This window comes from Chinchilla lanigera, unplaced genomic scaffold, assembly GCF_000276665.1.
Source record: "Chinchilla lanigera isolate Chin_1 unplaced genomic scaffold, ChiLan1.0 scaffold00169, whole genome shotgun sequence".
NCBI classification, from domain to species: Eukaryota; Metazoa; Chordata; class Mammalia; order Rodentia; family Chinchillidae; genus Chinchilla; species Chinchilla lanigera.
The window spans coordinates 1,051,434-1,073,075 of NW_004955570.1; the positions used below are offsets into that span (position 1 = coordinate 1,051,434).

The following is a 21,642-nucleotide window of genomic DNA, read 5'->3' on the forward strand; positions in this document are numbered from 1 at the left end:
TGCACATTCAAGGGGCTGGGGATTTAGCTCAGCGGCAAAAGCACCTGCCTGGCAAGTGCAAGGTCATGAGTTCGGTTCCCGGTACCGGAGAAAAAAAAAAAAAAATGCACATTCAGTCGCTGGGCGTGGTGGCATATGCCTGTAATCCCAGCACTCAGGAGGCTAAAGCAGGAGGATTATTGTAAGTTTGAGACCAGCCTGGGCTACAAAGTGAGCTCAAGTCCAGCATGAACTGCACAGCGAGACCCTGTCTGAAAAAGACCAAAAAAAAAAAAAAAAACACATTCAGCCAGGCATGGTAGTGCATGCCTAGAATCCTAGTACTTGGGAGGCTGAGGCAGGAGGATCACTGCAAGTTTGAGGCCACCCTGGGCTACGAAGTGAGTTCAAGGCCAGCCTGAATGGCATAGTAAAACCCTATCTCAAAAAAGACAAAACAATAAAACCCCACACATTCAATCAGAGTAATGGTTTCTTAGCTATAGTTAATGAAGTAAATTGGAGACAGACTGTGTATTTCCCTGCTTCCTTGATAGTGGCAGTCAGGGTATTGGCCTCAAGCCCCGTTGAGTTGTGAAGCTACAGGACGCCTATGGAACAGCCCTGCACAGGCCATCCCGCTGCTGTCCTCTGCCATGACTTGCTGTGTGGGTTAGTTTTCCTGCCTTTGCTTTACAGGATCTGAAGGCCAATGAGTCCCGGCTGAAGGACATTAACAAGATAGCTGAGGACTTGGAATCTGAAGGTCTGATGGCGGAGGAGGTGCAGGCTGTGCAGCAGCAGGTGGGTATGTCTCCCTCGCTGTGACCCTCACGGCCCTACCCGCCGGGTTTCCTAGCAAGAGCTGGGGCTCTGTGTGCCCTGAACCGCTGCCTTGGGCCAGCATCCCCAGCTTCATCCCTGGGCACTCTGTGTTCTCCCTTGTTGAAAGTTCGTGGAGCCCTTCACTGGTGTTGCTTCTGTGAGTTCCTAGCAGCTGGAAGGTTTCGTGTGTGCGTCCAGGCAGCCCTGCTTTCGGCGGGCCAGCATTCTCTCAGTTTCTCCTGGCCTGACAGTCATCATGTGTGCCGAGGGGGCTGTATTTCCTCTGATGATAAACCGGTTTTTCTCTCTCCTTGTAGGAGGTGTATGGCGCGATGCCCCGGGTAAGTCTCGGACCATGAAAGCAGTAGATCTTGGGGAGGCTGAAAAGTCAGGAGCTGTGTCCTGAGGATTTCTGTTCCTGAGCCTCAGAGATCCTTTTGTGTATAAACTCTGGAAAAGAAATTGTGGACGTTGGTTTCTACTTGCTAGAGTGCTTGCTGAGCATGTGTGAGGCCTCAGGCTCCATCCCCAGCCCCTCAAGGAAATAAAGAGTAACCCTTTACCTGTCAAAATGACATCAAACATGGAAACATCTATCTGCTATTCTCTGGAAGACCAAAAACACCCTCTCTCTGGGCGTGGTGGCACACTCCTGTAATCCCAGCGCTCAGGAAGCTGAGGCAGGATTGCCGAGAGTTTGAGGCCAGCCTGGGCTACGTAGTTCAAGGCCAGCCTGAATTACTAAGTGAGACTGTCTCAAAAAAAGAAAATCTGTTTTCTAAAGCTTTGCCCCAACTATCATTTAACATTATTACCCCTTACCCCTTTCAAAGAACCTTACAAGTATGACATAAGAAAACTTGGGGCCAGGGATATAGCTCAGCAGCACCAAACCTGCCTGACAAGCATGAGGTCCTGAATTTGATTCCTGGTACCAAAGAAAAAAAAAACAACAACGAAAATTTGGTCGTTTTCTTATTCAATTTCCTCATCTCCTTTTCTCCTACTGGAAGGAAATACTGGACTTTTTCTGTTTGCATAAATTTCTTCACCCAGCCTTGGGATTGTTGCCAGTCCATGGGCATCTCTGAGCCACAGATGGGTGGCGCTGCTTTTGTGCACTTACCTGAGTGTGCCCCAGGAAATACCGTCACCAGTCACAAGCAGGGTCAGTACGGGGTGGCTCTGGGGTCCCTTGTCCACTCCCTAAACTCTTCTTCCTCTGAACAGGATGAAGGGGATTCCAAGACAGCCTCCCCGTGGAAGGTAAGGGCTCTCTTGCAAGCTGGTTTCCAAGAGTTTTGCAGCAGTATATATTGTTTTCTGTCCTTACTGGGTGTGCGATTTTCTGAATGTTCAGCTTGGTCTCTCTGTCATCTCTAGACTCGGGGCTGGCTTCTTTCTGACCTGGGTATTGGGTCCTCTTAGCTCAGGAAGTGCAGTGTGTGATACACAGGCTCCAAGTGCTCATTCAGTCTGGGCGGACCTTATCACCAGCCTGGGTGTCACGGGGTACTGCGTTGCTGGGTGCCTCCCACGGCAGTCTGCGATGATATAAGTGTGAAATGACTGTGGAAGTGAAGGAAGGTCAGCCGTCCCTCTTCCTCCTTTGTAGAAGATTCTGAAGCCAGAGGTGTGAGGGGAGAAACAGGGTAGCCGCTGCATAGACCAGGCTCAGGCTCTGCAGCCGTGGCGCTTCACAGCGCAGGGACACACCCCTGACGGGACAGGGAGGGGTGGAGGGTGGGGACGGGGCAAGAGGTGCACATGCTGTACTCCAGCAATGATTACAAGGCTAAGTCCCAATTCTGGTGTTTCCTTCTTGACCAGTTCTGGGGAATAAGTCACTGGAGCCCTAGGCAAGTTAGAGTAGATTTCTATATATATCATGACCAGTGTGTCTTTACCAGGTGTGGTGGCATGTACCTATAAGTCCAACTACTTGGGAGGTTTAGACAGAAGGCTAACCTGGGCAACAGAGCAAGACCCTGTTTCAAAGAGAAAAGGACCAAAAGTGAGGCCTGAACACAAGACCTGTGGCCCCAGCACCCATCCCCCTCCTGCCCCCTGCTCCACTGCCCTGGGACCTGTCCTGGGGACCCGGCCCGCTGACTACCTCTGCCAGGGGGTAGGGTGTCTTCTGTGAAACCAACTTTTCTCGCTTTCAATCTTGACTTTTCTCAGAGAGCAAACTTTGATGACTGATGACTTACAAGAACAGTGGCTCTTTACCTTCACACTTTTCTTGGTAGTGTCAGTGTTCTAGATGCCTTCACAGACGCCCATACCTGCTCCTTCCGAGAGGGGAGACAGGGATGCCCTTGGGACAGCTGCATGACGCCTGAGGTTGGCAGGAACACTGACAAGCTTCCCTCGCCTGCGCTTGAGCCAAGCCCCTTCCTAGGGCAACTTGGAGCGCTCCGGGCCCTGTGGGCCTTCTTCCGTGCAACTGGCACAGGCTCTGGGGTTCCTAGAAGTGTCTACAATGCTGAGAAGAAAGCTAATGGAGGCCCGGCATGGTGGCGCATGCCTGTTACGTGTGCACTCAGGAGGCTGAGACAAGAGGATTGCCGAGAGTTTTGAGGCCAGCCTGCACTGTAGTGAGACCCTGTCTCAGAAGAACAGAGTGAAAGCTAACTGACTGCTTAGTTGCATTTTCCCTGGCAAAGCTGTCCTTTCTGTGGGAAGGACACTATGAAAAAGAGCAGCAGCCCCATAGCTGTGTCACACATGAAGGTGACCCTTAGGGCACCATACATTTTAAACAGTTTCAGCTGCCGCAGGTGTTAAACAGTGTTTTCTGGAGCGTGGGGTAGGACAGATAAAGACTGCCCGTAGCCGATGAGCTCTTGCGGTTCTTCCTGCTCTCTTCACTCCTCGCCCAGTGCCTGTCACCCCAAGGCTGCCTCAGCTGTGCCCTGGCCTCCCCTCAGCCTCTGGGGTTGACGGTGTGTTAGCGCCCCTGCTCAGAGCCGCCCTAGCATCGCGTTGAGGTAACTGGCTTGAGTGCGGCTCAGGTCTCTGTCCCTTTCTGGCAGGCGCTTGATCAGTTTCCTCTGCTCTCTTCCCTACAGTCTGCGCGTCTGATGGTTCATAGCGTGGCCACCTTCAATTCCATCAAGGTGAGGAATGGGGAGCAGCATCCCTGGCTTCCCGTGCTTTTCCTCGCTGCCCTCCTCCCTGTCGTCTGGATCCCCTGCTCCAGTCGGCTGGGTGACTGCACGTCCTGGGAGGCCTCCTGGGAGGCTCTCAGGACCGGACCGAGGGTGGCCTGCCCAGCTACCCGGTCAGGTTGTCAGTGGTGCTGCGGGCTTTGCCTTGGGTTTCCAGCCAGGCAAGAGTACAGCTAGCACCTTTCTGCCGGCCTCCTGCTCTGGCTAAGGTAGCAGCTAGGTAGAAGCAGAGGCCCCATGCCACGCCCCTGGCCAGCTGAGAGAGCGCACAAGTTAGCTTCCAAGGGGTTTCTGAAGCCAGGTGATGTGGCTGGTTTTGACTTTGTGGAATTTTACTGCTGCTGGATACTAACTTAGCTGGGGAGGTTGGAAACGCCAAGTTGTGTGCCTGAGTGCCCCAGCCCAGGTCAGCCCCTCTCCCAAGGCCTGGCTGTGGTGTGACCGAGGGGCAGGCAGGGCCAACACTGTGCTGTCCGGCAGGAGCTGAACGAGCGCTGGCGGTCCCTGCAGCAGCTGGCCGAGGAGCGGAGCCAGCTCCTGGGCAGCGCCCATGAAGTGCAGAGGTTCCACAGGTAAGAGCCCAGCGCGGGTGGGCACAGGAGGAACGGGCTAGCAGCCTGCGCTGACCGCCCGAGCTTACCGACGGCTGTGCTGTGGGGCGTAGGGCTCTAGCTGATGAGGCGGCTGCTCGGAAACACTTCGAGGTGCCAGCTAACGGGACTTGTGTGTGTCCTGGAGGTAAGTGTGCGCAGGATTCACTAACCTGCACGTGGGCCTGTCGCCCACAGGGACGCGGACGAGACAAAAGAGTGGATTGAAGAGAAGAATCAGGCTCTCAACACAGACAACTATGGCCACGATCTGGCCAGCGTCCAGGCCCTGCAGCGCAAGCACGAGGGCTTCGAGAGGGACCTTGCGGCTCTGGGCGACAAGGTGAGTGGTGCCTGGGGTGGAGGAGAGCCTTGCTGTGCAGAGCAGGGCTCCCTTAGCGCGTTCCTCACACGTTTCTCTCCACAGGTCAACTCCCTCGGGGACACAGCCCAGCGCCTGATCCAGTCCCACCCCGAGGCTGCAGAGGATCTTAAAGAGAAGTGCACCGAGTTAAACCAGGCCTGGAGCAGCCTGGGCAAACGCGCCGACCAGCGCAAGGCCAAGCTGGGCGACTCCCATGACCTGCAGCGCTTCCTTAGTGATTTCCGGTAGGAAAACGTGTTGCTCAGAGTTCTGACGTCAGAGCCTTCTTTTTGGTGGTCATTTTATTATGAAAGTAATACCTGCTCGTACCGCAGAATCAAACTACTGAGTGCCACAGGTCCAAGATAAATCTACTTGAGCTGTGAACTATATCCCCACACCCTATTTTTATCATTCATGGTACTGACATTAGAAGCAGCGCGGCCAAGTGTCTTGTGCAGTGTTCTGCGTCCAGGGTTCCCTGGTCTTACGGCTGCAGAACGTTCCACAGGGTGCGCGATGCAGCCCAGAGGACAGGAGTTCCTGTACTGTGTTCCTGTGTGCACACTGACTCTCACCTGGGCATGTGCAGTCTCAGACGGGGGGAGGCAGGCGGCGCCCCCAGGCCTCAGAGGGATCTCAGTTGGTAGTTTCGCCACTTTTCTTTTTCTTGAGGCAATCGTGTAACATACCGACAACCATTTCCCCCCAGCAGTGGGGGTGGCGGCAGGGTTTTTGCCCTGAACTGTGCCTGCAGGCCTTTTGTATTTTGAGACAGTCTTGGTAAGTCACTGAACTGCCCAGGCTGGACTCAAACTTGGAATCATCCTGCCTCATTCTCCCAAAGTGCTGGGGGTGCAGACGTGTTCCGCATTACCTGGCTTTCAGGACCCATTTTAAAGCGTGCAGGTCATTGGCACTCCGTGCTGTCCCAGTGTTACGCAGCTACCACCTCTCAAGTTTGGGAACTTTTTCCTCCCTGCAAACGCCCCCTACACCTCAGCTAATGGCTCCCCACCTCCTCTCACAGCCCCTGGCAACCCTCATCTGCTTTCTGTCTCTGTGTATTTGCCTATTTTGGACGTTTCCAGTGGACCAAACCATGGGCTGTAGGGCCTCACACACTAGTTGCACACCCACGTAGCAGTGTCTTTGTGAGAAGCTGGGGTTAAATGCACGCACAGGCCTGGGGCTTCCAAGCTTAGTCCTAATGAAAGACTCCTTTGAAGCCATCAGAAACTTAAGCACAGGTGTTGTGTTGACTGTGTTAGCAATTGGTAGTCTGTACAGTGGAAAACCTTAGTGATAAAGCTGTTCATTTCCCCCAAAGAAAGGCTCCCTTTTTTTAAGTGTCTGAGTAAGAACAAGAGGCTCTGGAGCCCTGTGACAAAGCCCCAGTCCTGTTTGATGATTAGATTAACCCCAAATAACCTTCTGAGGCAAGAGTGATGTAGTTTCATTTTCCTGGAGCTTCTCACTGATCCAAGAGGCCCACTTGCCAGGTTAGTAGTGGCTAGTCCCCTGCGGTTCTGTTTTCCAGGGACCTCATGTCTTGGATCAATGGAATCCGGGGGCTGGTGTCCTCAGACGAGCTGGCCAAGGATGTCACCGGAGCCGAGGCTTTGCTGGAGCGGCACCAGGTGGGTAGACATGCCTGCCGAGTGCCCTCGCCTGCCAGCCTTCGTTGTGAGCCAGTGGTTGACACTAGTGTGTGCGTCTTCTGCCAGTTACCTAATCCATTCCCTCCCTTGGCAGGAACACCGGACGGAAATTGATGCCAGGGCTGGCACTTTCCAGGCATTTGAGCAGTTTGGGCAGCAGCTGTTGGCTCATGGGCACTATGCCAGCCCTGAGATCAAGGAGAAACTCGACATCCTCGATCAGGGGCGTGCAGACCTGGAGAAGGCCTGGGTTCAGCGCAGGATGATGCTGGACCAGTGCCTGGAGCTGCAGGTGCGTGAGCTCGAGGCGTCCGACCCCACACGTCCTTGCCTGGGGCCTGCCTGCTCACCTGCCTCTCCGCCCCCGCAGCTGTTCCATCGGGACTGCGAGCAAGCCGAGAGCTGGATGGCTGCGCGGGAGGCCTTCCTGGACACCGAGGACAAAGGAGACTCGCTGGACAGCGTGGAGGCTCTCATCAAGAAGCACGAGGACTTTGACAAAGCTATCAATGTCCAGGTGGGGCCCGTGCCAGCGAGCCTGAGTGTGGACTTTTTCCTGATTGACATCTGTTTGTCAGTTCAGCTATTTGGCTAGTTCTCCTTTCTTCTTATAAAGATCAGAATAAAAGTAGTTCTGGCTTGGTTTTTCCCAGCTAGAGAGCTTTGGCAGTTGCTATGAGGGCTGGGGATGTGGCTCAGTGGTAGGCTACTTGCTGAGCAGGTGCGAGGCCCTGGGTTTAGTCCCCTGTGCTCCCCCACAAATAAAGCCTGAAAAACTTTAAATAATTCCAGCATTTCTGAAGTTTAATATAAGTGATGTCCTAAGGAGTTAGGAATAATTTGAAAGAAAATACACAACACTGACTTATTAACTATTTTGTTGAAAATCTGGTTACCTTTTCCTAGTATGAAGTGTAACGTTTTGTCTGACATCTAGTAGTGTCCTAGCACTAGCCCACCCCAATGTGACCTGGAATCTTGAGTTAAACTCTATTCAAGTAATGATTAAAATCAAGCTTTTGTTTGGCTTTTTACACTCTTCTAAAGTGTCAGTGTATTGTGATCCTGTCACCAGCAAGTTCCCAGTCACCTAAAATAACCACTTTGTTCTGAAGACCAGCAGTCTCAGAAGGACCGCCTTGACCTCCTGCCTTTGTCTTCCCCCAGGAGGAGAAGATCGCCGCCCTGCAGGCCTTTGCGGATCAGCTCATCGCCGCTGGCCACTATGCCAAAGGAGACATCGCAAGCCGGCGCAACGAGGTCTTGGACAGGTGGGTGTCCTAGTGCTCACAGGCACCCGCTCAGAGAGGACGTGTGCCCACCTCTCAGAGCCTGGCTTGGCCTGGCTTCTGGCTTCCTCCACGATGAGACGTGTACATTTGCGCTCATGGTTTCACGTGCAGGTGGAGACGCCTAAAAGCCCAAATGATTGAGAAAAGGTCAAAGCTTGGGGAGTCCCAGACCTTGCAGCAGTTCAGCCGGGATGTGGATGAGATCGAGGCTTGGATCAGTGAGAAGCTGCAGACAGCGAGCGATGAGTCATACAAGGACCCCACCAACATCCAGGTGCGCAGGGCGGGCGGGCGTTTGTCCTGAGAACCGTGTGCTGCTGAACAGTTGCCGTTACGTAACCGTCTTCGAAGGGGGCGTACCTATCACAGCATCCCCGGCACTCGCACTGAGGCCAGTGAGAAACACTTCGCTAATCCGAGCCCCCAGAAAAGCCCTGCGCAGTGAGCGAGCCGCTTGAAAGCTGCCTGTCTTGGCTCTCTTTGTGGAAGCCGTGTGTGCAGTGAAATTAGGTGGAATCCCCGTCCTGTTACTGCTCCCAGCACTGCGCTTCCCGGGGAAGTAGGATGGCGAGAGGAGGCTCTGTGTGTAGCAGTCGGTGTGTTCATATCAGTGTACTGAACTCTTGTTCTTTTAATCTGTTTTTGTAGCTTTCCAAGCTGCTGGTAAGTTCTTTATGTTTCTAAGAGTTCTAGATCCGTGAGCTCTGGTATCTGTTCTCGCTGTAGTGTGCGCTCACTGTGGTCACACGTGGTCCACTGGTGTCTCCATCCGTGCTTTTCATCTCTAATACTCATCCCCTTCCACCCAGTGTCCCTGTGGGATGTGGCTTTCTCTGTTGTAATTGGCCTGCAGCCCTCACCCCCTCTCCCCAGTCGTCATGCAGGCGAGTTCTGTATGGTGTTTGATTTAGGGGCAGTCGTTGCCTGCTTTCTCCCAGAGGATGCTTCTCTTGAACACGGAACAGTCAGCTTTTCTCTGCAGGCTTCAGTGCTGTCTTGCTCAGGGTATGAGTCCGGTGGACACCCAGAGGTGCTGGCCTCGGGGGAACAACTGGGAAGCTATGGAGAGTCACACAGGAGCTGGAGGTGAAGATAAGAGCAGACATTGGAGCTGGGCATGGTGACACGCTCCTGTAATCCCAGCACTCGGGAGGTCGAGGCAGGAAGGTCACCTCACATTCAAGGCGAGGCTGAACTACATAGCGAGACCCTGTCTCAAAAAAAAAGAGTAGGTGCTGCCCAGCAGGGAAGGGAAGGGAGGGAGACATCTCTGTCAGCATAGCTCAGAAGCTGCAAAAGTGGGCGACAGAAGGAAGCTGTAGAAGAGAGTAAGTGGGCTTCAAGCCAAAGAGTGCTCAGAGCAGGACACAGCAGAGACCTGGACGTCTGTCGGGGTCCGAGGTTGAGGCCCTTTCTGTCCCTTTGTTTTGGATCAGGTGGGTGGAGTCCACAGCAGGGCCACATCACACTGCCGCTGAGTTGAGCCGCCAGGGGCCCCCTCTGACAATCGCTGCCTCTGAAATGAAACATCTCATGCAGAATTCTTCCCCAGCTGCGCTGCTCCCCCACCCCGCTCATAACACACTCCCGAGACCCTGCGTTTCTCACCCGCCAGGTGTTTTGCCCAGAATGCTACCTCAGCTGCCGTCATATTGCAGGTGTCTCTGTAGTGTTTTAGCATTTTCTGTTTCGTAATGAGTTCTTGAGAAGTTTGTCCCACTCCCCAGCCCTTCTTTCCTAGCAGAAATAAATTCCGCCTGCCGTCAGACCTGGGTTTTGTAACAGCCCAGCGTTTTGATCGGGGCACCTACGAGATGAGAAAGCAAGCAAGCCTGGGTTTATAGTGGCCGTAGGGTGCCAGCCAACAGAAGGACGGGGCTAGCCACCAGATACATGTCTGTATGGTGGTCGCTGCCTTAGATGGCAAGATACCCTCATGTATGTCATTTGTTAGGAATTTCTGTCCAAGCTGGGCCATACTCAGGAGGCTGAGGCAGGAGGATCACCACAAATTCAAGGCCAGCCTGACCTATATAACAAGACTCTTGTCTCAGAGAAATAAAGCAGAACATTTCTGTCCAGTATGGACAGAGTCACGGCGGGTGGAAATTGACATCTAAGTAGATTCAAACAAATTGGGCTGGGTGTGTGACTCCCACTCGTAATCCCAGGTGCTCAGGAAGTGAGGGCAGGAGGGGTACAAGTACAAGGCCAGCCTGCGCAGTAAGCAGAACCCTATCTTGGCCAGGCGTGGTGGCGCACGCCTGTAATCCCAGCACTCGGGAGGCTGAGGCAGGAGGATCCTTGCAAACTCAAGGCCAGCCTGCGCTACAAAGCGAGCTCAAGGCCAGCCTGAACTGCATACTGAGACTGTTTCTCAGAAAGACAAAAACAAAACCCTATCTCAGAATTGTGAAAAGTAAAATAAAAAGGGCTGGGGATATAGTTCAGTACTCCCTGAGTTCAATCCCCAGAACTGAAAACACAAAAGCTCAAAGCAGCCATTGCGATCACCCGACAAAACATCAGGGAGGCTGTAACCTCAGGAGCTCGTGCTCAGCGTGCAGAACTACATCCAGTCCCCGCTGAGCAGGACTTCCTCTCCTCCCCGGCCCGGATCCCTGGGCCTCGTTCTTTAACTTCCCCACCACCCCTCTCTCCTGAGAGCCCTGCTGCTGAGAGAGCGCCTCCCGGGGGCAGCTCTGACAGGGGTCTTGGTGTTTTCAGAGCAAGCACCAGAAACACCAGGCCTTCGAAGCTGAGCTGCACGCCAACGCCGACCGCATCCGCGGGGTCATCGACATGGGCAACTCCCTCATTGAGCGGGGCGCCTGCGCCGGCAGCGAGGATGCCGTGAAGGTGCGGCCTGGCGCCTTCCTGCTGCACAGGACAGGGCACTGGAGAGCAGGGGGCGGTGGGAGCGCCAGGGAGCAGCTCCTTCCCATCCTGACGGCCCCTTCTCCCCAGGCCCGCCTGGCCGCCCTCGCTGACCAGTGGCAGTTCCTGGTGCAGAAGTCAGCCGAGAAGAGCCAGAAGCTGAAGGAGGCCAACAAGCAGCAGAATTTCAACACAGGCATCAAGGACTTCGACTTCTGGCTCTCTGAGGTACCGCGGGGCAGCTCTTGTGGCTAGCAGCAGGGGTGCCTAGGCATGTAGGGTGGTGAGTGGGTCAGAACCCCGACCAGGAGCAGGCAGTGCTCGCGGACGCCTGTCCCTCACTCTGGACGGGGAGCTGCATGCTGTGGAGACTCCTAAGCAGAGGGGGCAGTGTGGAGAGAAGAGCTCAGCTCACCCCACCCGTAGGTGAGGCATGGAGGGAGTGGGAGCCTGACTGCAGGAGCCCTGACCCATCTGTGGGTCAGGGAGCCAGCACTGGGGACCCTTTCTCTGTGGAGAAAGTCAGGAAAGTACAGCAGATGAAAAGAAATGGACTCGCCAGGCCTGGTGACATGCACCTGTAATCCCAGCACTCGGGAGGCTGAGGCAGGAGGATCATTGCGAGCTCAAGACCAGCCTGGGCTACAAAGTGAGCTCAAGGCCAGCCTGAACTGCATAGGGAGACCCTGTCTCAAAAAGGCAAGAAGGAAGGAAGGAAGGAAGGAATGAAGGGACTCCTAGAGACCACCGTTAAGGTCTCAAAGTGTTTTCAGCAATCTGTAGCTATTTGCGTGAGTGTTTTGGGTATTCACAGAGGCCTGTTACAGCGTGCGTGCTCACAGTATGACTCTTCACTAGTGTGTATGTAGCTATGTTCCTTTTTTTTTTTGTACCAGAAATCGAGCTCAGGACCTTGGAGGCAGGCACTTATGCCTCTGAGCTATATCCCCAGCCCAACTAGTGTGTATCAGGAGCACTAGCCCAAGTCACTAAAAACTCTTCCCGAGCACCAGAGCAACTGGGCGGGCCCCTCCCAAGGCTCTGCTGTCATCAGCCTTGTCCCTCGTGTCCACTTCAGGGTGTGAGCCCCGCCTCAGGGAACAGCTGTTAGCCTGTGTGCACACTGCTGCTCCCCTCCCTGGCGAGTCTGGTGGCAGTGAGTCGCCGTGCTCCAGGCCTCGCCACACAGAGCAGGCGGGACCTGTGCCTTCAGCCAGCCGTGTGAGTTAATGGGCTGGCAGAGGCAGTGGCGCTGCCACAGTGCCAACTTGTGACTGATCAGGACCTGGAGCAGCTGCTAGGCAGCCTGCGCGCTCCGGAACACAGTGTGTGCACCCCGCAGAGCTTCTCCTCTCTGTGTCTCCTTGCCAGGTGGAGGCCCTCCTGGCATCTGAAGACTACGGCAAAGACCTGGCCTCCGTGAACAACCTGCTGAAGAAGCACCAGCTGCTGGAGGCGGACATCTCAGCCCACGAGGTAGGCAGGGCGTGGGTGGGCAGGCCGAGCACACACTTCCGGAGCCTGTGAGGGAGAGCTAGGGTGCTAGGGAAGGCGCAGCCTCCCGTGGTGTTGAGGCCGTTACACTTGGGCCAATTACTGACAGCCCCTAAGAAAATTGGTTTATGTAGGTTTTAGCTGTTAGTACTTACTCTCTTTTAAAAATCTTTTTTTTTTTTAAGTTTTTAAATTTTTCTTTCTTTTTTTCTTTGGATTTTTTGTTTGTTTTTCTCTGGTACCAGGCATCAAACTCAGGACCTGGTGCTTACCAGGCAGGCGCCGTGCCACTGAGCTAAATCCCCAGCCCCTTCTTTGGATTTTTGAGACAGAGCCCCAGAGTTTAGTCCTGGCTCTCCTCAAACTTGGCAGCAATCCTCGTGCCTCAGCCTCCTGAGCCCTGGAATTACAGACATAGATCATCATGCCCATCTTACAAATTTTAAAAGTAAAATTTTAAGCCAAACGTGGTTCACAGCAGTAAGTTTCAGCTACACAAGAGGCGAAAGCAGGAAAATCAAAAAATCAAGGCCAGCCTGGGCAATTTAGACTTTCTCTTAAAAAAAATAGCAAGGGCCAGGGTAGCTCAGGGGTAGACTGACCACCCCAGGGCTCAGTCCGCAGTGTCACACACACACAGGTAAATGTTCAAAAGACATCTGAAAGATGACAGCCTCTGTGGTTCTGCTTCAAGCCTAGCATGGAGGCGCACGCCTGTCATCCCAGCACCGGGAAGGCTGAGGTAGGCGGATCACTGTTTGAGGCCAGCTTGGGCTACATTGTAAACGTTAGTGAGACTGTGTCTCAAAAAACAGAAAAACCCAAAACAAACATATAATTCTGCTTCTGTATTCTCAAAGCAGTAAAATTAGCGTTGGAGAACCGATTCCTGACCACCTCGGGGTAAGTCCAGGAAAGGGCGGGGCTGAGGGGTCACACAAGGGAGGCCTTTTTTTTTTTTTTTTTTGGTACCGGGAATCCAACTCAGGACCTTGCAGTTGCCAGGCAGGTGGTTGTGCCACTGAGCTACATCCCCAGCCCACAAGGGAAATCTTTCATGTGATGGAACAACTCTGCTTCTTGGTTCCATGAGTGCAGGTGGGAGGAGATCGCTGCGTGCTCCGTGCACACTCACACATGCGGGTGAAGTGGGAATAAGGCCTGCGATTGCAGCCAGTGCACGGCTTGCTGGGCAGCCGCTGTGAGGAGCGCTACTGTGTGGCGCCTGGGCCCTCTGTCATGAACTCAGTAAAAAATGAGAGGAAAGTTCAGGTACTAGCAGTTTATGCCAAATAACAGTGGCTATGTTATAAATTTTTTTTTTCTTTTTTTGTCTTTTTGAGACAGGGTCACACTATGCAGTTCAGGCTGGCCTTGAGCTCACTTTGTAGCCCAGGCTGGTCTCGAACTCGTAATGATCCTCCTGCCTCAGCCTCCCGAGTGCTGGGATTACAGGCGTGCGCCACCACGCCCGGCTTGATATGTTATAATTTTTGACATAACAGTTTGTAGTGAAAAGCAGCAATATTTTTTCAAAAGCAAAAGGAAAGAGGCCAGGCGTGGTGGGCCACGCCTGTAATCCCAGCACTCAGGAGGCTGAGGCAGGAGGATCGCTGTGAGTTTAAGGCCAGCCTGGGCTACAAAGTGAGTTGAAGACCAGCCTGAACTTCATAGTAAGACCCTGTCTCAAAAACAAACAACAAGTGGGCTGGGAATTTAGCTCAGCGGCACAGCGCCTGCCTGGCAAGCGCAAGGTTGTGAGTTCAATCCCCAGTACCAGAAAAAAGAAAAAATAACGGAGGGGTACTTTGCCTTTAAGCCAAATTCCCAGCCCTTTTTATTTTTTGAGATAGGAACTTGTTAAGTTACCCAGGCTGGCCTGGCATTTGTTAATCTCCTGCCTCAGCTTCCCAAGTGCCTGGCTGTACCCAGCTCAAGGTTTGAACTCTGTCACTAGCACCCAGCCATCAGTACTCTTTCCTTCTTTCATTCTGAAGTGTCTCGTGGATGCCCCAGGTTGAGTGACCAGTTTATGTTCTTCAAGTTAAAAAAAAATTGCATATTCAATAAAAATTAACTTGTTTCTGTAATGCTGGGGTTGAGCTCAAGGCCTCATGCGTATGCTAGGCAAGTGCTCTACCTCTAAGCCGTGTCTTCAGCCCATTACATTACCTTCCACTCGCTGCCTGCGGTGGTTCAGAGGACAGCCCGGGTAGAGCGCGTGCTTAGAAGGTATGAGGCTCTGTGGGATCCCTGGCACTTACACAATTTAAAACCAAAGAAAAAAGGCACCTTAACTGCAGCACCTTTCCTTACGCTGGTGGGTGCCAGTGAAGACCTGGCTTCTGCTGGGCGCAGAGGCGCTGCACACCTGCAGTGCACACCTGGGGGCCGGGGCTGGGGCTGGGGGACTGCAGGTTTGAGGACAGCCTGAGCGACGTGGCAAGACCTTATCTCAAAACAACAGTCACTATAGTCGTGTCTTAGTTACTTTTTTTCTCATTGCTGAGACAAAGTACCAGATGCCCAGAATTAAGGAAGGAAAGGTTTATTTAGCCCACAGTTTGTGGAGGTTTCAGTCCGTACTTGGCTGGCTCCAAGGCAGAGTGGCACATGGCAGAGGGCAACAGTTCATGGCAGTGGAAAACAGCAAAAGCAGCAAGAGCAAAAGGGAAGAGAGGTGACGAGCAGCCTCTTTCCCTCCCTTACATTGTATGCGGCTCTCACACCCATAATCCCAGCATTGGACCATGGATCAGTCATAAACTCTAGAAGCCCGCCCATGACTACATGAGGCTTTTCGGGGACGTACAGACACAAACCATAACAAGTCACTGAAAGTCCCTTCCTGCTGATACAGCATGCAGCTGCCTGGCTGTGAGCAGGGCACAGGCTTCCCACTCCTTTGCTTCTGCACCGTCAGTGCAGGTGTTGACACAGTGAAAAGGCATGCCACAGAGCTATGTCCCTGGCCATGTTTTTTTATTTGGTTTGGTTTTGGTTTTATAAGACAGGGTCAGGTTGGCCTCAGACTGGCAGCGATCATCCTGCCTCAGCCTCCCAAGTGCTGGGTTTACAAGTGTAAACCACCACATCAAGCAAGGCCCCGGCAGCTGACTTTTCCCTTATGTCCCATCTCCCAGGATCGCTTAAAGGACCTGAACAGCCAGGCGGACAGCCTGATGACCAGCAGTGCCTTTGACACCTCCCAAGTGAAGGACAAGCGGGACACCATCAATGGGCGCTTCCAGAAGATCAAGAGCATGGCAGCCTCCCGCCGCGCCAAGCTGAGCGAGTCCCACCGCCTGCACCAGTTCTTCCGGGACATGGATGACGAGGAGTCCTGGATCAAGTGCGTGTCCTGCAGCTGGGCTCCAGTTCCCCCGGGGCCGCAGGGCCTCGTCAGCTGCTGCTGGGGAGGTGCAGCTAAAGGAGACGCTGCCGTGCTCTCAGGGCCACCGCACACCCCGTTCCGCATCCCGTGTACAGTGGTGGCCAGTGGTGTCACACTGGGCCCTTCCCTGGTCCCTGGGTGGTACTGCGTGTGTGTCCAACTTGAGGAAGAGCAACCTCTTCAAGGAAATGGGGCCAGTTTTTTTTCCTTAAACCTTCTTCCCCTAAAATGTCCTTCTTTCCCACATGATGAAGCATGCATACAGACCGCTACATTATTTTGAGACAGTGTCTCACTGTGTAGCCCAGGCTGGTCTTGAACTCATGATCCTCCTGTCTCAGCCTCCCACCTGCTGGGATCACAGGTGTGCACCACCACACCAGCTTCAGCAGACCACTTTTTAGTGTGGTGTTTTTTTGTTTTTTTTTTTTTTTGGTCTTTTTGAGACAGGGTCTCACTATGCAGTTCAGGCTGGCCTTGAGCTTACTTCATAGCCTAGCCTGGTCTCAAACTTGTAATAATACTCCTGCCTCAGCCTCCCGAGTGCTAGGACTACAGGCGTGTGCCACACTTCTAAGGATAGACTCCTCTCCTGATTCTTTTCTTGCTTAAAACATGAAATCACGTATCTACACAAGATGCAGTAGTGCATAGCTGTAGTCCTAGCTACTTGGGAGGCTAAGACAGGAGGATTGAGTGTATGAGTTCAGGACCATATGGACAATGTAGTGAGACTTACATCAGAGAAATCTAAAACCTTTCTGTGTCCGTGTGTGTGTAATGGTGACACAATGAAATCAGACTCAAGGGTGGCGCCAGTGCCCTGCACAACCCGGACACACAGCTGAGTCCGTGTGTCCATCCGCATGTGGACAGGGGCTCCCAGCACAGGCTGGCTGGTGTGCGCCCTGAGCAGCCGTGCTGCCCCTGCCCCAGGGAGAAGAAGCTGCTGGTCAGCTCCGAGGACTACGGCCGCGACCTCACCGGTGTGCAGAACCTGAGGAAGAAGCACAAGCGGCTGGAGGCGGAGCTGGCTGCGCACGAGCCGGCCATTCAGGTGACGGCGCTTGCGCGGGTGCACGGGACAGACACAGCCCACGGCTCCGGGCCCTGCTCCCAGCCCCGGGAGAGGGAGCCGCCAGGACAGAGGCACGGGATGCAGCTGCTGAAGCGCTGCCTCACTGGCTGATCTGCCTGCTCTCGCCCTCCAGGGCGTCCTGGACACGGGCAAGAAGCTGTCTGATGACAACACCATCGGGCAGGAGGAGATCCAGCAGCGCCTGGCCCAGTTCGTGGAGCACTGGCAGGAGCTGAAGCAGCTGGCGGCCGCGCGGTGAGCGCTCCCCTGGTGTGGGGCCCGGCTCGGGCCTGTCGTTGAGTGCGGTCCGGTCAGCTTGCCCCGGGTACCCCGCCGGCCTGCGTGGAGCCGTCCTGTCGGCAAACCTGAGTGCGGGTGTGGCTCCTGCGTTTCCTGCCTGAGGGACCCCATCTGCCTTGCGTCCCGAACCCTTTACATCCTGCCCCTCTCGGGAACGTTTTAGAACACGTTACAAATGCAGATATCCACCCGAGGGGATTATGACTGTCCTGTTTCCTGTGACCAGGGGTCAGCGGCTGGAGGAGTCCTTGGAGTATCAGCAGTTCGTAGCCAACGTGGAGGAGGAGGAAGCGTGGATCAATGAGAAGATGACTCTGGTGGCCAGTGAAGATTACGGAGACACGCTGGCTGCCATCCAGGTCAGGGAGAGCCGCACCCGGCGAGCGCCGCCTGGGGCTCAGGCTGCTGAGGCGAGGTGTCCCCGGCCCGAGGGCTGGAAGCTGGGGCCCTGGCGGGCGGGTGTGTGCTCTGCCGCGGCCTCTGCTTCCCTGCCTGGGTGTGGGCCAGGTCCCTCAGTCTGTCTGTGCTTCTCCGGGTGCCTGTCTCTATTGACGCTGCCCCTCTCGCGAGGACGTGGGTCCTGTGGGACCTGTCTGCCCCGATGGCCTCATCGTGACCCTGCACGTCCTCAGTCAGTGGCGGTGCTCCGGAAACCGTTGTCCTGACTGCCACTCAGCCGGAGAGCTGCGCAGCTGCCGATCAGCCCCGTGCCCGGCTGCGGCAACCCACCGCCTTGGCGGCAGGGGCAGACGCTGCAGGGTGTCAGGCCTTAGCGCTGTCCTCCCTGCGTTCTGTTGAGAGGCGGCCCACACTCCTGGGAGCACAGAAAGCCCGCTGCTGGCAGGAGACTGCTGGATATGGTGGCCACGTGTCCCTGAGTTCCCAGCAGCTGAGCCTGCATTCTAGTAGTTTGGATGACGCAGTGGCGTAGGTGCATCACCGAGTTCACAGGGAGCTTTGGGGGGTGGCGGTGCTCGGAAGGCCCCTCAGGAGATGTGCTAAGTGAGAGGGCACAAGGGGCCCTACAGCTCAGTGAGCAGACGCTGGCGCCTCCCACGGCGGCTCCTGCACACCAGCGCCGCTGCTCCTGCTTCACCCGCTCCCGCTCCCCAGTGTCCCTCTGCTCACTGCGGCTGCTGTGTTGGGGGGGCCGTCAGCTCCTCCCGCTCGTCCGGGCCACCCGGCACAGCAGCTGTCAGTAGCTGGCCTTGCTCCGGCCGCAGGGCTTACTCAAGAAGCACGAGGCCTTCGAGACAGACTTCACTGTGCACAAGGACCGCGTGAACGACGTCTGCACCAACGGACAGGACCTCATTAAGAAGGTGAGGGCCCGCGTGCGACGCTCAAGGCAAGGGTCAGGTGCCGAGCAGCCTGGCGAGGGGAACTGTAAGGCTGGGTTTGCTCCCTGCGTTAAGTGGACAGCGTTGGTTCTCCTGTGACATTAGCACTGCCAAAGTGCTGCACTTAGTTTCTTTCTTTTTTTTTTTTTTGTTTCGTATTTTTTTTTCAGGTACCGGGAATCGAACTCACGACCTTGCGCTTGCCAGGCAGGCACTGTGCCGCTGAGCTAAATCCCCAGCCCCTGTACTTAAGTTTCCTTTTCAGTCATACCACCTTTTTGTAGAGGTGACAGAGAAGAAAAATCGACTCGAAATAAGATGTGATGGCCGGGCATGGTGGCGCATGCCTATAATCCCATACTCAGGAGGCAGAGGCAGGAGGATCGTTGCAAGTTCAAGACCAGCCTGGGCTACAAAGTGAGCTCAAGGCCAGCCTGAACTGCATAGCGAGACCCTGTCTCAAAAAAAAAAAAAAAACAACTAGTGGCTGGATGTGGAGCACACACCTATAATCTCAGCACTCTGGGAGACTCAGGCAGGAGGGCCTCAAGTTTGATCCAGCCTGTTCAACTTAATGATTTAGACCCTGACTCTAAAAATAAAGGGCTGGGTGTAGCTCCTTGCAAAATCCCTGGTGACTAATAGTGGCCGCGGCACTGTGACTGACATGCCAGCGTCCGTGAGCGTCCGTGCCAAGCCCAGGCACAGCATCCCTTAGGCTCACAAGGTGCAAACAGCCGGCTGAAGGCGAGCGCCCTGGGCGTGGGGCAGTGGCCACCACAGGAGGGAGGCTGATGTGCTTTTGTTTGGCCCAGAACAATCACCACGAGGAGAACATCTCCTCAAAGATGAAGGCCCTGAACGGGAAGGTGTCGGACCTGGAGAAGGCCGCGGCCCAGAGGAAGGCAAAGCTGGACGAGAACTCCGCCTTCCTTCAGTTCAACTGGAAGGCGGATGTGGTAGAGTCCTGGATTGGTGAGCAGCGGAGAGAACGGCCGAGTGTGGGTCGTAGGGCTGGCACCAGGCTGACAACACCAGGGCTTGTGATGCAGACACTGCGGGCTCGTCCAAGGGGCCGGGCCAGTCAGCACCCTTACCGCTGCCCCGGCCTAGGCCTCCATCCATCCCCGTGGGTGTGGGGAGCTGGGTTCTGACTTGGGGCCCGTGTGGCTCACGTCACACACAGGCCAGGCCTGGGGTGCAGGGAGCACCCGGCCGATGTCGGGGCGGGAAGGGGTGCTGGCTACTCTGGACCCGCGTGTGTGCAAAGTGGTGCTTTGCCCCTCAGCGGCGTCGTTCTCTAACCATCCCGAGGCACTGGGAAGGGCTGCCACAGTTTCCAACCCACTTCTCTAGGTGAAAAGGAAAACAGCCTGAAGACAGATGACTATGGCCGGGACCTGTCCTCCGTCCAGACCCTCCTCACCAAGCAGGTCAGCATGGCCGCCGGTGCGCTTCATGCCCACAGCCGGCGTTCGGTGTCCTTCCCTGAGGTCCTCGGCGATCTCTTGCGAGGCCCGGATGTAGCCTGCAGCTTCCAGAGTAACTGGGAAGCAGACTGTGAGGCTGGGACTCCGTGAAGCTAGGGACCTACCTTGTTTGCCCAAAAGAAGACCTAACAGAAAAATACTCGGCCTTGAAAACTAGAGATCAGAAATGCCGGCTGCCATCAGCCTACCCTTGCCTTCCCCACCCTACAGAGGGGCACTGAGCAAGAGCGCGCTGAGGTCTAATCTGTGCTGACACTGGCTCTTTCCCTGGCAGCTCTTATTTGCAGGGGAACACAGTAGGTGTGGGGTGCTGGTTGGTCACCAGCATAGACGGTCTTGCAGGGCGGTCCTCGCGGGTAACCTGAGTGGTGGGGGGAGAGCGGTCATGTCTGAGGAGCCTCCAGGCGAGCGGGAGGTGTGACTGAGGGCCAGCAGGAGGCGGGGGAACCTAGAGAAACCTGCCGCTGCCCTCTGCGCTGAGGCACCGGGAGAGGAAGCCCAGGTCTGGCCGGGGTCCCTCCCAGCTGGCTTGTCGTCCTCACTGCAGGAGACCTTCGACGCTGGCCTGCAGGCCTTCCAGCAGGAGGGCATCGCCAACATCACCGCCCTCAAAGACCAGCTGCTGGCCGCCAAGCACATCCAGTCAAAGGCCATCGAGGCCCGGCACGCCTCACTCATGAAGAGGTGGAGCCAGCTTCTGGCCAACTCGGCCACCCGGAAAAAGAAGCTGCTGGAGGCCCAGAGCCATTTCCGCAAGGTGAGGGCCAGCAGGCAGGCTCAGCTGGCCCGTGGCGGGTGGCAGACCTGACTTCCTATGTGTGGTGGCCTCAGCCAGAGGAGCTGAGCTTGAGCTGGGGGCCTCCGCCCCGCTACCCTCAGAGCTGCAGCCGTGCCGAAGGGCAGGAGGGCTGGGAGGACATGGGCTGCCCTGGCCCCACTCTTCGTGATATGCCTCGCTCGGTCCCCTCTGCTTCCAGGTGGAGGACCTCTTCCTGACCTTCGCCAAAAAGGCGTCAGCCTTCAACAGCTGGTTTGAGAACGCAGAGGAGGACCTGACAGACCCGGTGCGCTGCAACTCCCTGGAAGAGATCAAGGCCTTGCGCGAGGCCCACGACGCCTTCCGCTCCTCCCTCAGCTCCGCGCAGGCCGACTTCAACCAGCTGGCCGAGCTGGACCGCCAGATCAAGAGCTTCCGCGTGGCCTCCAACCCCTACACCTGGTTCACCATGGAGGCCCTGGAGGAGACATGGAGGAACCTGCAGAAGATCATCAAGGTGATCTGCTCCTCGGGGTTCGGCTGGGGTAGAAGCGGTCCTCGGGCCGGGCCGGGCGGAAGCAGGTGACCTTGGCCTCCCTCTGACAGGAGCGTGAGCTGGAGCTGCAGAAGGAGCAGCGTCGGCAGGAGGAGAACGACAAGCTGCGCCAGGAGTTCGCGCAGCATGCAAACGCTTTCCACCAGTGGATCCAGGAGACCAGGTGCGGCCGCCCGGGTGGCCCTGCACCCCAGCCCGGGGCGGGAGCGGGAGCTGCGTCTGGGGGCTAGGCCACTCGCTGCGGAGAGGGGGTTGGCTCTGCCTGCGTGGGCCCTGGGGCCGCAAGCGTGGGCAGTGGGAGCAGGACTCCAGGGGAACATCCCTGGAGACAGAGGCCAGGCTGATGGCACCGTCACAGCCCACAGTCGGCCTCCAGCAGCAGTAGCCAGCACTGGTTAAAGGCAACAAGCGCTCACGTTCTTGGTTTTGTTTCTCTCGTCTTCTCTCTCTGTCCCTGTCCGTGTCCCCGATT

The 21,642-nt window shown here is 55.5% G+C and overlaps 1 protein-coding gene across 8 annotated transcripts in view; it reads left to right on the forward strand.

Annotated features, from left to right (window-relative positions):
- Positions 1 to 21,642, forward strand: part of Sptan1 (spectrin, alpha, non-erythrocytic 1) — a gene marked incomplete in the record, with an annotated part of 59,990 nt that overhangs the window by 34,924 nt on the left and 3,424 nt on the right. For 5 of the 8 annotated variants that reach the window (XM_005413564.2, XM_005413568.2, XM_013509404.1 and 2 more), the window contains 26 exon segments: positions 679 to 783; positions 1,122 to 1,145; positions 2,035 to 2,070; positions 3,879 to 3,926; positions 4,458 to 4,549; positions 4,766 to 4,910; positions 4,995 to 5,176; positions 6,472 to 6,571; positions 6,687 to 6,884; positions 6,963 to 7,109; positions 7,760 to 7,863; positions 7,996 to 8,158; positions 8,533 to 8,547; positions 10,612 to 10,743; positions 10,852 to 10,989; positions 12,133 to 12,237; positions 15,399 to 15,607; positions 16,586 to 16,706; positions 16,861 to 16,982; positions 17,254 to 17,386; positions 18,251 to 18,349; positions 19,183 to 19,342; positions 19,724 to 19,800; positions 20,405 to 20,614; positions 20,835 to 21,131; positions 21,221 to 21,333. In XM_005413564.2, coding sequence (XP_005413621.2) covers positions 679 to 783; positions 1,122 to 1,145; positions 2,035 to 2,070; positions 3,879 to 3,926; positions 4,458 to 4,549; positions 4,766 to 4,910; positions 4,995 to 5,176; positions 6,472 to 6,571; positions 6,687 to 6,884; positions 6,963 to 7,109; positions 7,760 to 7,863; positions 7,996 to 8,158; positions 8,533 to 8,547; positions 10,612 to 10,743; positions 10,852 to 10,989; positions 12,133 to 12,237; positions 15,399 to 15,607; positions 16,586 to 16,706; positions 16,861 to 16,982; positions 17,254 to 17,386; positions 18,251 to 18,349; positions 19,183 to 19,342; positions 19,724 to 19,800; positions 20,405 to 20,614; positions 20,835 to 21,131; positions 21,221 to 21,333 — 3,275 coding nt within the window. 8 annotated transcript variants of the gene reach the window in all.